Here is a 12,613-nt window from a genome sequence, read left to right as displayed (position 1 = left end):
TCCATTTTGGGGAAATATGTTTGATCAAATGTTCTGTCCCTTTATTAGACATCCACTTGAGAAAACGGTTTCTAGTAAATGCTGCTGCAGGAGTTTCCAGACACAGGCTGAGTCCACCTGTTGGTCTGGCGTGACATGGTGTTCAAGCAGCAGCTAGAACCACAGTTTTATTCAACCACGAGCTGTTGCAACCTGACCAGTACGCGACTAGACCAGTGTAAACAGTGTAGCAGAAAAAGGGCACCAGTATTAGGACTGTAATTCTCTCTTCCTTTACCACAGGACCTCAAACTTCCCCATTTGGCGATTTTGTTTAAAATACAGAACTGTAAATAGCTGAGAAAAATACCAACTGGAAACTCTTCAAAGTCTCATGTAGTATACTGTATGTGCCATTCAGCCAAATTAGCAGTTCACCTTGCGCCATCCAGACTCAACTGTCCAGCTCCAAGTCTGTCACCAGAGAGAAAGACATATAGTTACAGGTTTTAGATGGGCCTTTAAAGCAAAGCCCATAACCTCTGAAAATGGTATTTACAGTAGCTGCAATATCCAGGAAAAGGGGATTTGGTAGAGGAATCTAGGAGAGATTAACAAAGGTTCTCTGTCGGGAAAGAAGGTCAGAGACCCAAAATAGTCATCAGGCATGTCCTAGAAAGATTTTCCAGCAAGCTGTCATTGCAGTTAAATCTATACATGCTACAATTGAGGGAGAGAGCTCTGGGAAGTAACATAATAATTATTATGTTAAAGGGAAGGGAAAGTTTTACATGTGGATCAGCCTGGTTAACAGGTCTACAGTTGTGGTCACTTAAGACAGCTGCAGTGTGCTGAAATTACAGAGCACAATGACTCACACTCTTTCTGTGTTTAAGACCACTTGGCTCTGTCCAGGACAGGACAAGGCCTCACAATAAAACAGCTCTCCACAGAGAAACTGTTGGCTCATCAAAATAACAAAGTCTTTGTTCTGCTTTGCAGCTTTGGCCCTGCAGACCACCTAGAAACATTTATTATTTCTGCTGTTATACGTTGATCGGCTGTAGAAAAAATATGAACCCTGAATTTTTCACACAGGAAGAAAGGGAACATTCTTGTATAATCATTAAGTTGGATTAAAAAAAAATCCTCCAGACCCCACAAGGCGCTACTTTGATTTTCATGTATAAATTTACATTTCCCTTGATCTGTGTAATGCAGCTGACTCGCACACATCATTTAACAAAACCCAGGCACGGTTCAGTCCATTAGACTCCTGAGATTTAACCTTTACATAATGAAGACGTTTTATTAACAAGTGCATGTAAATGTTAAACTATAGAAAAATACTAGTGTGCACATTTCTTGCACATCATCCTGAACACCAGAACTACAAACTCACCCAGCAGGTTTTTAACAGCTCATTTCCTATAAATGAGGTCTAATAGCTCCTTTAAAGATATGCACAGGGACAGCTTGTCTTTGTAAAACAAGTTTAAATCACTACTAATTTCAAAGCAGCCCACAGAAGTGTGAACACAAAACCTATTAACTGTGTATGCTACATTTCTGAATAAATGTCCATCAAAAACAACAGTCAAATTTAGCCTCTGAGCTTTTATACACTTTGATTTTGGATTTGTTTTGTCTAAATGTCAGGGACAGTCTCAAATGACATGTGGTTAGACATGTTTAATGCTCTATGGTTTCCCTTATGGTGGGTGTTCAAAAGATACACTGAATTCTAGAAATACCCTGGACCCATGCTGTGCCAGAAAGATTTCTGTTTCCACAATGAAAGGCCATGTGAGGCTATGAACAAACTCACAACACAAATGTTTTTACATTCAGGATCCACCTTTGGCTCATCTTTTCAAAATATCCTGCAAATATGAAAAGTCTGGTCCCCTAAACCCCTTGAACAAACACAGCAAGGAGCCAGCTATACCCACATGCAAACCATATGGCATAAACCTTCAGTTTGCGTTCTCATCCTGATTTATTCTGGGACGATCTTGTGTCTGTGGATTACCAATAACAGACTTCTAAACATCTGCACTGTGCCACTTGTTTGAATGATAGCAGGCCAGTTGAATTCTTTGGTGCATGTTTTTATGACAAACTTCAGTCGATCCATTTCTTACATCTGAGTTTAATTGGCAAAACGGCTGCATATCTGGCATTTTTTAATACTTGCATGAATTTTTTATTGGTTTTTCTAATGTTTCAATTACAGTTTGACTCAATGGATTAGTTTTTTTTCCTCCAATTTAAATGGAAAAAACTAGACAAGTAAACAGGAGCTTAATTACCAGGTATAACTTGGACAGCCAGCAGAGTGATACCATCACTGAACAGGGCCTCAACAGCTAAGATTTGCTGACTACTAAGCTGTTTCTAGCGAGTGGACAGGATGATTTTCTCTGTGTCTATTATATGATGTGTAATGATTTTCATTTAGACACAGTTAGGGCTACTCTCCCTGGCTCCAGTCAGAGTATCAACCCACACAGTGGAACAAACCCCTGCACTCCCCCAAGGATCGAGCCCCAAACCCAGCACTGTTCTGTACTGTACATTAAAGACCCAGTTCATGTCCTGTGGTCATGTCTCTCTATGTGAACAGCACAAGAAAAGATAAGTGAACTGTGTGGGCACTAAGTAAGAATTTTGCGCCAACATTTATTTTGAGACTGGAACCAAAAGCAGAATGCAGAAACAACACTTGTCTCTCCACAAGTCATTATGGTGCTGGGCTAACTATCTGCTCCAGCAAGTGAGGTGACATTGTGTTGTCTAAACATTGCTTCTTGGTTGTCATTCTGCACTTCAAGCACAGAAAGTGTCATTTCACCCCACACATTCCCACTGCACTATGTGCTTAAGTCACATATAATTACAAACTGACAAGTCGATCCTAAATCCACCTCTGATCCAGTGTCAAGTAAGCTGGGTGTCTTCATCCTCCTGTCTTTCACACAGACTCCACTCATAAAGGCTTTTTTGGCATTTGTTGTGAAATGGCTGACGCTGGCTGATAGAGACAGTGAAACCTGAAATTTCTGGAGGCTTGACATAGCAGCTTAGTCATTATCCTTAAATACAGGACTCTGCTACCTACACTCAAGCTTCAAAAATCCAATTAAGGTGGTTTGATTTAACTCTGATGTCTTTAAATGATGCCACAATAAGGAGACACATTTAGCAGTCTGTCTTCTGTTTGACTGGAATTTTTTAAACTGTGAAGAGGTTTGGAATGATGCAAGGTGAGCACGAATTTATCACTGGAAGGTGACAATATAATGACTTACAAAAAGAGATCCATATTCTCAAAAGATCATTTCCTTGCTAGAGAACAACACAAGAATGAAAAAAAAACTTATATATGTTATTCTGACCTTTTTACATTTGTAGAACATTGTGGTCGCGAGTGCTGCTTTGCAGCACCTCATAAACTCTCTGGCTGACTTCTTCTAGCTAAATTACTTTTTGGCTGCTGCAACTCTGAACCTCTGATTTCCTCAGCTAAATAAAGACTAAGAAAGCTGCCTCAGAATGAAGCTGAGTCAGACCTTTCCAGAAATAAATGTATAGCAAATTTAACTATGGAACTATAAAAAAAAATCAGATAACACAGAACTTGACTTGGTTAGGTCCCTGTGATTAGAAGTGTGTGTGACAGCAGCTTCATTTAGCAGACTGTTGATAGCATCACAAGACGCTTCTGACTGCAAATCTGCAGCTAACCATCTAATTATATAGTAAATGTCACATGTTTTCACAATAAAACACCCTAAAGCAAAAACTTAATTTTTTTTTATGGCATCTGACTTGCATTGCAGCACACTGCCTCATATTCATACAGCTACATGCATTCGCACCTGGGAGTTGTTGAAGGACATCCAACAATTTTCTGCCTTTTTGGGGTTTCAAACTCGTGACCTCCCAAACACCAGCCCCCATCTTTAAGGCTACCACCACCACCATTTTTCAGTTACTTTTACACTTCCGGTTCCATTCGGGTCCATGCTTGTTTAGAGGACCCTGTAATTTCCGAACCAGTCACTCACAAGGGCCCCTGTCAACTCTGCCATTCATAAAGTTTAAAGTAGCTCTTAGTGGTCCGTGGAGTTTATTGAAACATTAAATTTGTATCCCAGCCCTGATGGTGTATCTTTAGCTGTTGTTTAACTCACGTGTTCGGTTGGGTCCCCTTACATCAACCGCTAATTATGTTCTGCTCTTGGGTGTGGGTTGAGCCTTGCATTGCAAAGAAACCAGAAACATCAATTCCTGGGCAGTGGAGCGAACAAAAACAGACAAAATGCGAAAACCTTTCTTCAAGCACTGTTATTGTTGTAGAGTACAAGCACAAACATCACTAACATTGCCAGTACCACTGTCCAGCAGCAGTCTCTCGGGAATTTAGTTTAAGGTCTGTTTGAAGGCCTAAACAAGCAGAACTTCAGAACACCAACATATATCCACTGCCAGCAGGTCAGATGAAAAAATTTTGCGCAGTCACAGGTTCCCATGTTTCTTTCTTATCAGTCTTATTCTACTGCATATAATAAAAGTTGCATCAATATATTCTTCCACACATAAGCTATAATTAACAGGCATACATCAAAATCTGAAATTGATGTGACTGTGAAACGGTGCAGTTTTTACTTGCTCTCTGTGACTCCGGGTGTGGTGTGCTCATAATTAACCACAGTCTTATGTTTCTAAGTCAGTAAAAACATTTTATGCCTTAAATGTAGTATATGAAGTGACATGATAGTGAAAGCATGTGTGTATTTAACAGCGAAGCGCCGTCGACAATATAAGAGCAAAGCGACGTCAGTGCCTTCAGTTTGAAGGCTGTTAACCTAATTCTAATGGTTATTACAATGAGGTCTGCTGACCACATCAAGCAGCCACAGTACTGTAATGAGCACAGCAGGGAAAGCTCTGCCATGCATTTTCACAGCCTTCAATTCCACCACTATAAGCACAGGGATGCAGGGTTCTTCTCAAATGCAGTAGCGTGTTTAGAAAATAAAAAATATGCTGTAAGGTTATAAACAACATCCAAATTACACTGTTAATTCAAGTCTTCCTAAAGCCAAAGTATACTCTGGTTCCAAGGCTCAGCATGAATGTTTAGCTTTAGTTTACAGACTCACATGCAGATGCAGGTTGTTGTTTTATGCATAAAGAGATGAATCATTGTTCTTAGACCATCATACTAAAAACAGAGAAGCCCTTTTGCAGTGGTTTAGCCATGTTTGACAAACATAAATAAACTGAAATTGTCTGAACCTATAAACATACAGTATAAAATTCTAACTCCACCCTATCTTGCTCTGTCATTTCATCTAAATCTGATTAAAGCTGGAATGGCTAGGCTTCTACTTGGAGCACGAACATAAAGAGATTTTAAAATAATATAGTATAACTAAAGAAAATATAAAAACTGATGACACATGTTGTGGTGCTCACCAGTAATTTAATATGAAACTACAGCTGCTGAATACTTGGGTAAACATGATTTGCCATCAAATGATAAAACAAGAGCAAACACATGTAATCAAAATTAAAAATATGACTTGCATTTATAATGCTAGCTTGAATGTAATCCCCCTCCTGCTTGATTTCCATGCCACATGCGAATCTAATCACACATATTTCTATCACTTCATTGGCTCGGGTATCGCTGTGGGACAAGCATGCATGGAGCCAAATATAGTGTAACACAGTAAGCCTGTTTTGACTATGAACAGAATTTCAAACATTTGGAAACAACAATCACAAATTACTTTATGTTTTATTTGACAGGAAGAGCAAAATTAAACAATGCTTGCCAAACGTGATTAAGTGCTATATGCCAGGGAAGGTAGCACTTTGGAAAATTGCAGATAATTTGGTCTAATTTACAAAAAAAGGGGGGGTGTGAGGGTGTGGAGGGTTCAAACAAGCTCCATGTTCTAGAAGCTTTAATTATACGCTTGGTGAAAGACGGCTGTCACAGTCACGTGTAGTATAGACGCCTCATATTGAAACATGGTGAAGCCCTAAATTTATCATTATTTCTGTAAATACATGCTTGTTGTCAGCAGTATGAATACTCATATGAACACAGGAAGAACATGTACTATAAACGGCTCCATGTTCAGGAAGATTTTGGATGGAATATAGGGTGCTCCACATATCATTTATGGCTGCTTGTGTGTTCGAGAACATGTGATTATTTGGGTGTATGCATTTCTTATGTGGCCTGCTTGAAATTGAGAAATTACAGTTGGAGGATCTCAAAGTAAGCAAGGCAAGGTGGAGAGTGAGGATAAGGGAGGATAATACTGGAGGACAAAATTGATTGAGGAAATACAACATCATGAAGGAAACCAGTTGTAATTGTAGGAATAAGCCTGAAACCTCTGAGGATGTATATGCACTGGGGGGAACAGAAATAGCAGGTGACCACAGGGGCATGGCCCCTTCTCCACAGCAGCAGCATCTCACTCCATGGAGAGGTGCTTTTTTCAACAGTAAAACCTGCCCTCTGGTGTCTAAACATGAGTACTGCACATTAGGGATGTTGCACACTGGGTTGCATTCACAAGGCTCCACAGAAACAAGCCCAAACGTCTATTCCAGTGGTTCCTTATATAGTTTTATTAGCTGTTTTGAGGGTGAAACACTTACAAAAATACACAACTTAAGAAAAACAGTTTATCCTGAAATAGAGACTGAAATCAAGGCCACTTTGTCCTCCATCGGCCACATAGACAAGTTGACCAAATAATACCCAGAAAATACACAAAACTAACTAAATGAAAATGAGGTACGTAGTAAATGATGGCATTAGAATAATTCAGGAATAAACATAATTATTTGCTTTCAGTATAGAGCAACTGTGGCATCTACTGGATCTTTCTCTGGACAACCTTTCCTCACCATTTCCCATGTTTGCCTTGTGATGACAAGCATGGAGGTGCCCAGACACTGAGGAAAGGCAAAGGTGAGCCTCCACCAGCTGGCTGGACAAGATGTCAGTTTGAAGGCTTGTATTATACATCCTCAATGAAAGCTTTGTGAAGAAGCACATGTACTACAAATCTGCTTGTTTTCCAATGTCTCCTACTCTAATCATTTTTAAACATTATCACATTTATACAGGGGGTCTTACATATTTATACAGGGGGTCTTACAAACATCCGTTTCAGCCATGGTGAACTTGTCCTGAGCATAAAGTAGTGATGAAAAATCCTAATAAAATTGCAACAAGGCTTGTTTGAATTTTATTTTATGTATACATTTGTTTATTTATTTATGATTTGCTTTGAACGGGATTCTGTTCAGTTCAGAAATAAGTGATAATCATGTATGTGGATATTCAAGACCTGGAGGCACCCTGATGTGACATGCCTGCTTTGGGCAGATCTGTCAGCTAGCTAATTACAGCCTAGCCCTGAGGAGGGAGGTACTTGCGTGGTGGGGGCTTTTTTTTTTTTAATGATGCGAGTGGTAGATATGGTATAAATACCCACAACATTGTACTGAAAGGCAGCATATCCTCAGTTGTGCTCCTACTCTAAGGATTTACAGCAGCACCAGGAGCTTGCTGGTGCTGAAGAGATTATTTTCCCCCCTTTGGATGCTGGTATGTGCTTTTTGTCTTCCTCTCTAAACATCTCTGAGGGAGTGTAGGCAACATCTAGGCTTTGTAAAGGCCCACAATGGAAGGGCAAAATTTGGCTGGAGGATTCTGGATGCTCTGAGTCAAAAAAAATCTATTTTACACCTTGTTACTCTATCTTTTCCTATCTTATTTTTCATCCACTGAGTTTCTGTAAAGATGTACAACAGGTACACTTAGCCATTCAAATTTTTAAGCTGTGGAAAGTAATCAAAAAGCAAGTGAACAGCCAAATGTGCTGACATTTTTGCCTTGAGAGTTACACTTTAATGACTGTCTCCTTTCCCCTGCAGATTTGACCTTGCAAGATGGACCTACGAGTAGCAAGCATCCTCCTCCTCATGGTGACCTTGGTAGCCGCCCATGGAGGGTATGTGGTGAAGAAGGTGGTGAAGGCCGCCCCTCAGTACCAGCCCTACTCTGTGAAAGGTCATGGTAAGAAAACATGGTCTCCTACATTCACTACTCTCTTGACTATAAGCCATACTTGCATTTCTCCTTTTTTGTCAAATCTGTATTCAGACATGTAGCATCTTTGGTCAGGTTTGGTGCCCCAAGCACTTATTGTTCATTGAGCAGCTATTAGTGACAGTCTTGTCTTACCTTTACATCCTTAGTGAGGGAATAAGCATCTTTGCTGTGGCCCACAGAAGCAGCACAAGTAGCCAGGCAGACTTAAACCACAGCCAGCTGCAATTTACTTTGAAAACTGAACTCCACCTTGAACTGAAAGCATCGTGTCCTGATTGGCTGGAATAATGTGCATGCTTCTCCAATCACATAGTTTTTCAGCTTTCTCCTGCGAGAAGTCCTAGGATTTAACAAATAAACCTAATTTCAGTATTTTTACTGTCTTTATAGTTTTAACTTAAAATTTGATTCCCTCTTTATTCAACCAAAGCTTTCACATTACCAACATTTTTTAATACAATGCCATTTAATAACTAAATGTAATTTTCATTTTTTTAATTTTAAATATATTTCTAACTCATTATAACTGTAAATGTTGCATGTTCATTTGTGATATTCATGCTAGTCAAGGCACCATGTTTTGTTTTTTTAAGATTTTCTATTTAAGACAAGAAAATCTCAATATAAGTGCAAACAGTGATTTGCTACATGTTTATGGACTGGAGTGTGTGCATAAAATGCAATGTAAAATGTGACATACTGCTTTTGGGTGAGAAGACATACTTCAATTTTATTTGAGAAAGTAGCTGTTAGTGAATTATTTTTAGTTTGACACTAACAATTACAGTCCATTCACCCAGCAATGTGGTTTGTTTGGGTGTGCCTGCATATACAAAAGTAGAAACATCTGTTTAGCTTTATCCAAACTTGGCTCCAGTTAGTCAAGAGCAAGCCTTTTACACACACGTGCATGTGACCACATTAAGGCAGCAAATAAAAAACAGCCTCTTTAATTTAGACCTACTGTTTCACGAACAGGTCACAAAAGGTCTCTTATAAGTCGAGGAGACCACATGAAATAATTTTATTTGATTTATATAATTTTGCCTGATTAAGTAATAAAACAAATATTTATAAGTATTTCATTTTTAATACAGTATTTAAAAAGCAGAAACAGACTTCTATATCTTTATGAACGATTTGCAAGTTAAAAATTAAATTAAGATTTAAGAACTGTGTCAGTGAATCAGCACTATGGTCCTCAGAGATCACATTTGACCAAGTTCTAATTAGGAGTCAGATGTCATTGAATTTGGACCAATCAGTAATTATTTTGTATTGTAACCTGCATTTTTGACTTTATGGTGCACTACAGCACTGAATGAGCAACAAAAAAAAAAAATCATATTTGAGTGAACAGCCATTTTGCTAGTCGCTAAGAAACTTCACAAATTCACTTTTGTACTTGAACTGTTGTAGATTGCTCAGACAATGACATTGTAATGTAACAACAAAATAAACATGATGTTTTGAAACAGGCACATATATTTTGTTATAATATATATTTCCAGGTTGTTCTTTTTATTTTATTATTACATCATACCAGTACCTTACTGCATAGCCTTTATAGTGGCATCACAGCAGAGTGCCTCCACTTTGCCATTTTCACCTCTTAGTTTTTTGGGCTTATGTTGTGGTAGTCATGGTCATGTTTTCACTCTTCACAGTGGCAGGTGAACCTGGTCCTCCAGGTGAACCTGGCCCTGAGGGCCCTCCCGGACCTCCTGGCCCCCCAGGTGAGAGTGCTGAAGGTCTGCCTGGACCCCAAGGGCCTCCTGGGCCTTCTGGATCTCCTGGCCGCTCCATTTCTGGCAAACCTGGAACCCCAGGTGGACCTGGCAAACCTGGTAGCCCTGGAAGACCTGGTGATAAAGGAGACACTGGATCCAATGGCCCTCAGGGACCTAGGGGAGCCCCCGGATCTCCTGGAAGCCCTGGACCTGCTGGCCTCTCTGCTACTGGCAAGCCTGGACCTTCAGGTCTTCCTGGATCAATGGGACCTAGAGGAGAACCTGGTCTGAAAGGACATCCAGGTGTACCTGGACTGACAGGTCCTAAGGGTGATAGAGGTGTTGGATCTCCTGGACCTCAGGGTGAAACAGGACCTGAAGGACCCATGGGCCCACCTGGAGCACCAGGTGAGCATGGTGTTGGAAAACCAGGAAAAGCAGGTTCACCTGGTGAGCCAGGAAAATCAGGTAGCCCAGGTAGGGATGGTGCTCCTGGCCCCATGGGACCACAGGGACCTAAGGGACACACTGGTGCCCCAGGTGTAGGTATTCCAGGCAAACCAGGTGAAAACGGCGCCCCTGGTCTGCCTGGCCCAGTTGGCGCTAAAGGCCACCAGGGACCTGCTGGAGCCCCTGGTGCTCCTGGAACCCCTGGGTATGGAAAGCCAGGTGCCAATGGAGAGAAGGGAGAGCCAGGACCTCAAGGAAGCACAGGTGCCACAGGTCCAAAGGGTGCACAAGGCCATACAGGCTATACTGGTGCTACTGGTGCTACTGGTGCACCTGGTCCTTCTGGACCTCAGGGTGAAAAAGGTTTCCCTGGTGAGCCTGGTTCTGTTGGCCCTAAAGGTGACACAGGTCCAACTGGACCTCAGGGACCTAAAGGAAACAAGGGAGATCAGGGTCCTCAGGGTTTCGCAGGTAAACAGGGCTATCCAGGTGGAGTTGGCCCTGCTGGACCCACAGGAGCCACTGGACCTGCAGGTGACAAAGGTGATGTAGGTGCCCCAGGTGCCCCAGGTACTCCAGGTGCTCCAGGCCCTGCTGGACACAAAGGTCTTCCTGGTCGTGCTGGTGAGCCAGGTGCTGCTGGTGCTGATGGTGCTCCAGGTCCCAGAGGGCCTTCTGGCCCTCAAGGTCCAGCTGGTGCTCCAGGCCTTAAGGGACACCCAGGTCTCCCTGGTGCTCCTGGCCCTGCTGGTTTGGCTGCTAAGGGTGTCTCTGGACCCCAGGGTCCCCCTGGTCAGCCTGGTGAGCCTGGTGCTGATGGAGCCCCTGGCCCAGCTGGTCCACCTGGTCCCCCTGGTCCTCCTGGTGAGGTTATGTTTGAGAAGGGCAAAGAAATTGCTGAGGTTATGGTCAAGTCCCCAATGTCTGCTTTCACTGCATCTCTGGCCACCCCCTACCCTGCTGCTGGCAGCCCCATTAAGTTTGACCAAATAGTGTACAATGCTGAAAATCACTATGACCCCGAGACCGGCATTTTCACTTGTCAGGTTCCTGGAGTTTACTATTTCGCCTACAGTATCCATGTTAATGGTGCTCATGCTCTGGTGGCTCTGTACAAGAATGGCCAGCCTGTAATGTTCACTTATGATGAGTACAACAAGGGTTTCCTGGATCAGATGTCTGGTAGCGCTGTCCTCTTGCTTGATGAGCAGGACACAGTCTACGTGCAGATTCCTGATGAAGAGGCCAATGGTGTCTTTGCTGCCGAGAATGTCCACTGCTCTTTCTCTGGGTTCCTCATTGCTTCAACGTGATATGTTGATTCAGTAATTCCCCAAAGCCAACCAACTAAATTTGCAATCTATTTCTCAAACTAAAGTAAACTCCCTGTTAATTTCTCCTCAACCAAACAGACAGGCAGTTCACTGTTCTTTGAGGAATAGTAGCATTTCGACTTGAAAATGACAACAAATAGGTGCTTAGAAAGGAAGGAAAAATAATTTATGGAAACAGTGATCAGGGATGGGGAAAGCAATCCGAAAAGTCACCAGGTTGTTACAAGTTGCTTTTGTAATGGAGACAGCATGTGAAATTGAGGTGTCATAATTGTGTTGAATCCTGAAATTTTTTTTTCCACTCTGTTTCTTTTATACTGACTTCAGCTGGTGATTCTAAACTTAATGTTTGTCTGTTTTTCTTTTGTTTGTTTGTTTTTGTACTACCTTGTTTTTGTTTGGGTGACCAATAATCTTATTAAAAGTATACAAACACTTTCTGTGCAACATGTTGTAACTGTTGACCTTGTATGTGACTTGAATATTGTGAAATGGTAATGGTCAAATTGACTGTTATAATGAAATAAGTCACCAGAAAATTGTCATGCGAACACAAACTGTTTTCTGGCAATATTGTTATATCCCTGAACATGCATTATGTCATATAAAACATAATGACCAAAATAAAAAATGTCTAACACAATTTTTTGTCTCAGTAGCACATGTTTACATGGAAACCATCCATCCATCCATCATCTATACCCACTTATTCTTATTTAGGGTCACAGGGATCTGCTGGAGCCTATCCCAGCTCACCAGTCCATCACAGGGCCACATAGAGACAAACAACCTCACACACTCACACTCACTCCTATGGGCAATTTAGAGTCACCAATCAACCTGACATACATGTTTTTTGGACTGTGGGAGGAATTTGGAGTACATGGAATAAACCCATGCACAGGGAGAACATGCAAACTCCACACAGAAAGGCTGGGTTGCGAACCCAGGACCTTCTCACTGTGAGG

General features: G+C 41.5%; 1 protein-coding gene across 1 annotated transcript; it reads left to right on the top strand.

Moving 5' to 3' along the window:
* The first annotated feature begins 7,520 nt into the window (after positions 1 to 7,520).
* col10a1a (collagen, type X, alpha 1a) lies at positions 7,521 to 12,080 on the top strand. The gene is made up of 3 exons (XM_026306051.1): positions 7,521 to 7,624; positions 7,954 to 8,095; positions 9,799 to 12,080. The coding sequence occupies exons 2-3, from the start codon at positions 7,969 to 7,971 to the stop codon at positions 11,622 to 11,624; spliced, it is 1,953 nt and encodes a 650-aa protein (XP_026161836.1). The 5' UTR covers positions 7,521 to 7,624; positions 7,954 to 7,968; the 3' UTR covers positions 11,625 to 12,080.
* The last annotated feature ends 533 nt before the right edge of the window (positions 12,081 to 12,613 follow it).

The sequence above is a fragment of the Mastacembelus armatus genome, chromosome 22 (assembly GCF_900324485.2).
Source record: "Mastacembelus armatus chromosome 22, fMasArm1.2, whole genome shotgun sequence".
Taxonomy (NCBI): Eukaryota; Metazoa; Chordata; class Actinopteri; order Synbranchiformes; family Mastacembelidae; genus Mastacembelus; species Mastacembelus armatus.
Note: the sequence above shows the minus strand (reverse complement) of the source record. Positions and strands in the feature narration are given on the sequence as shown.

Excerpts from the sequence above, each read along its gene's own strand:
- col10a1a (XM_026306051.1), top strand. The coding sequence starts at position 7,969 with ATGGACCTACGAGTAGCAAGCATCCTCCTCCTCATGGTGACCTTGGTA. Across the intron at positions 8,096-9,798 it reads CTACTCTGTGAAAGGTCATG|TGGCAGGTGAACCTGGTCCT; the intron begins GTAAGAAAACAT and ends CACTCTTCACAG.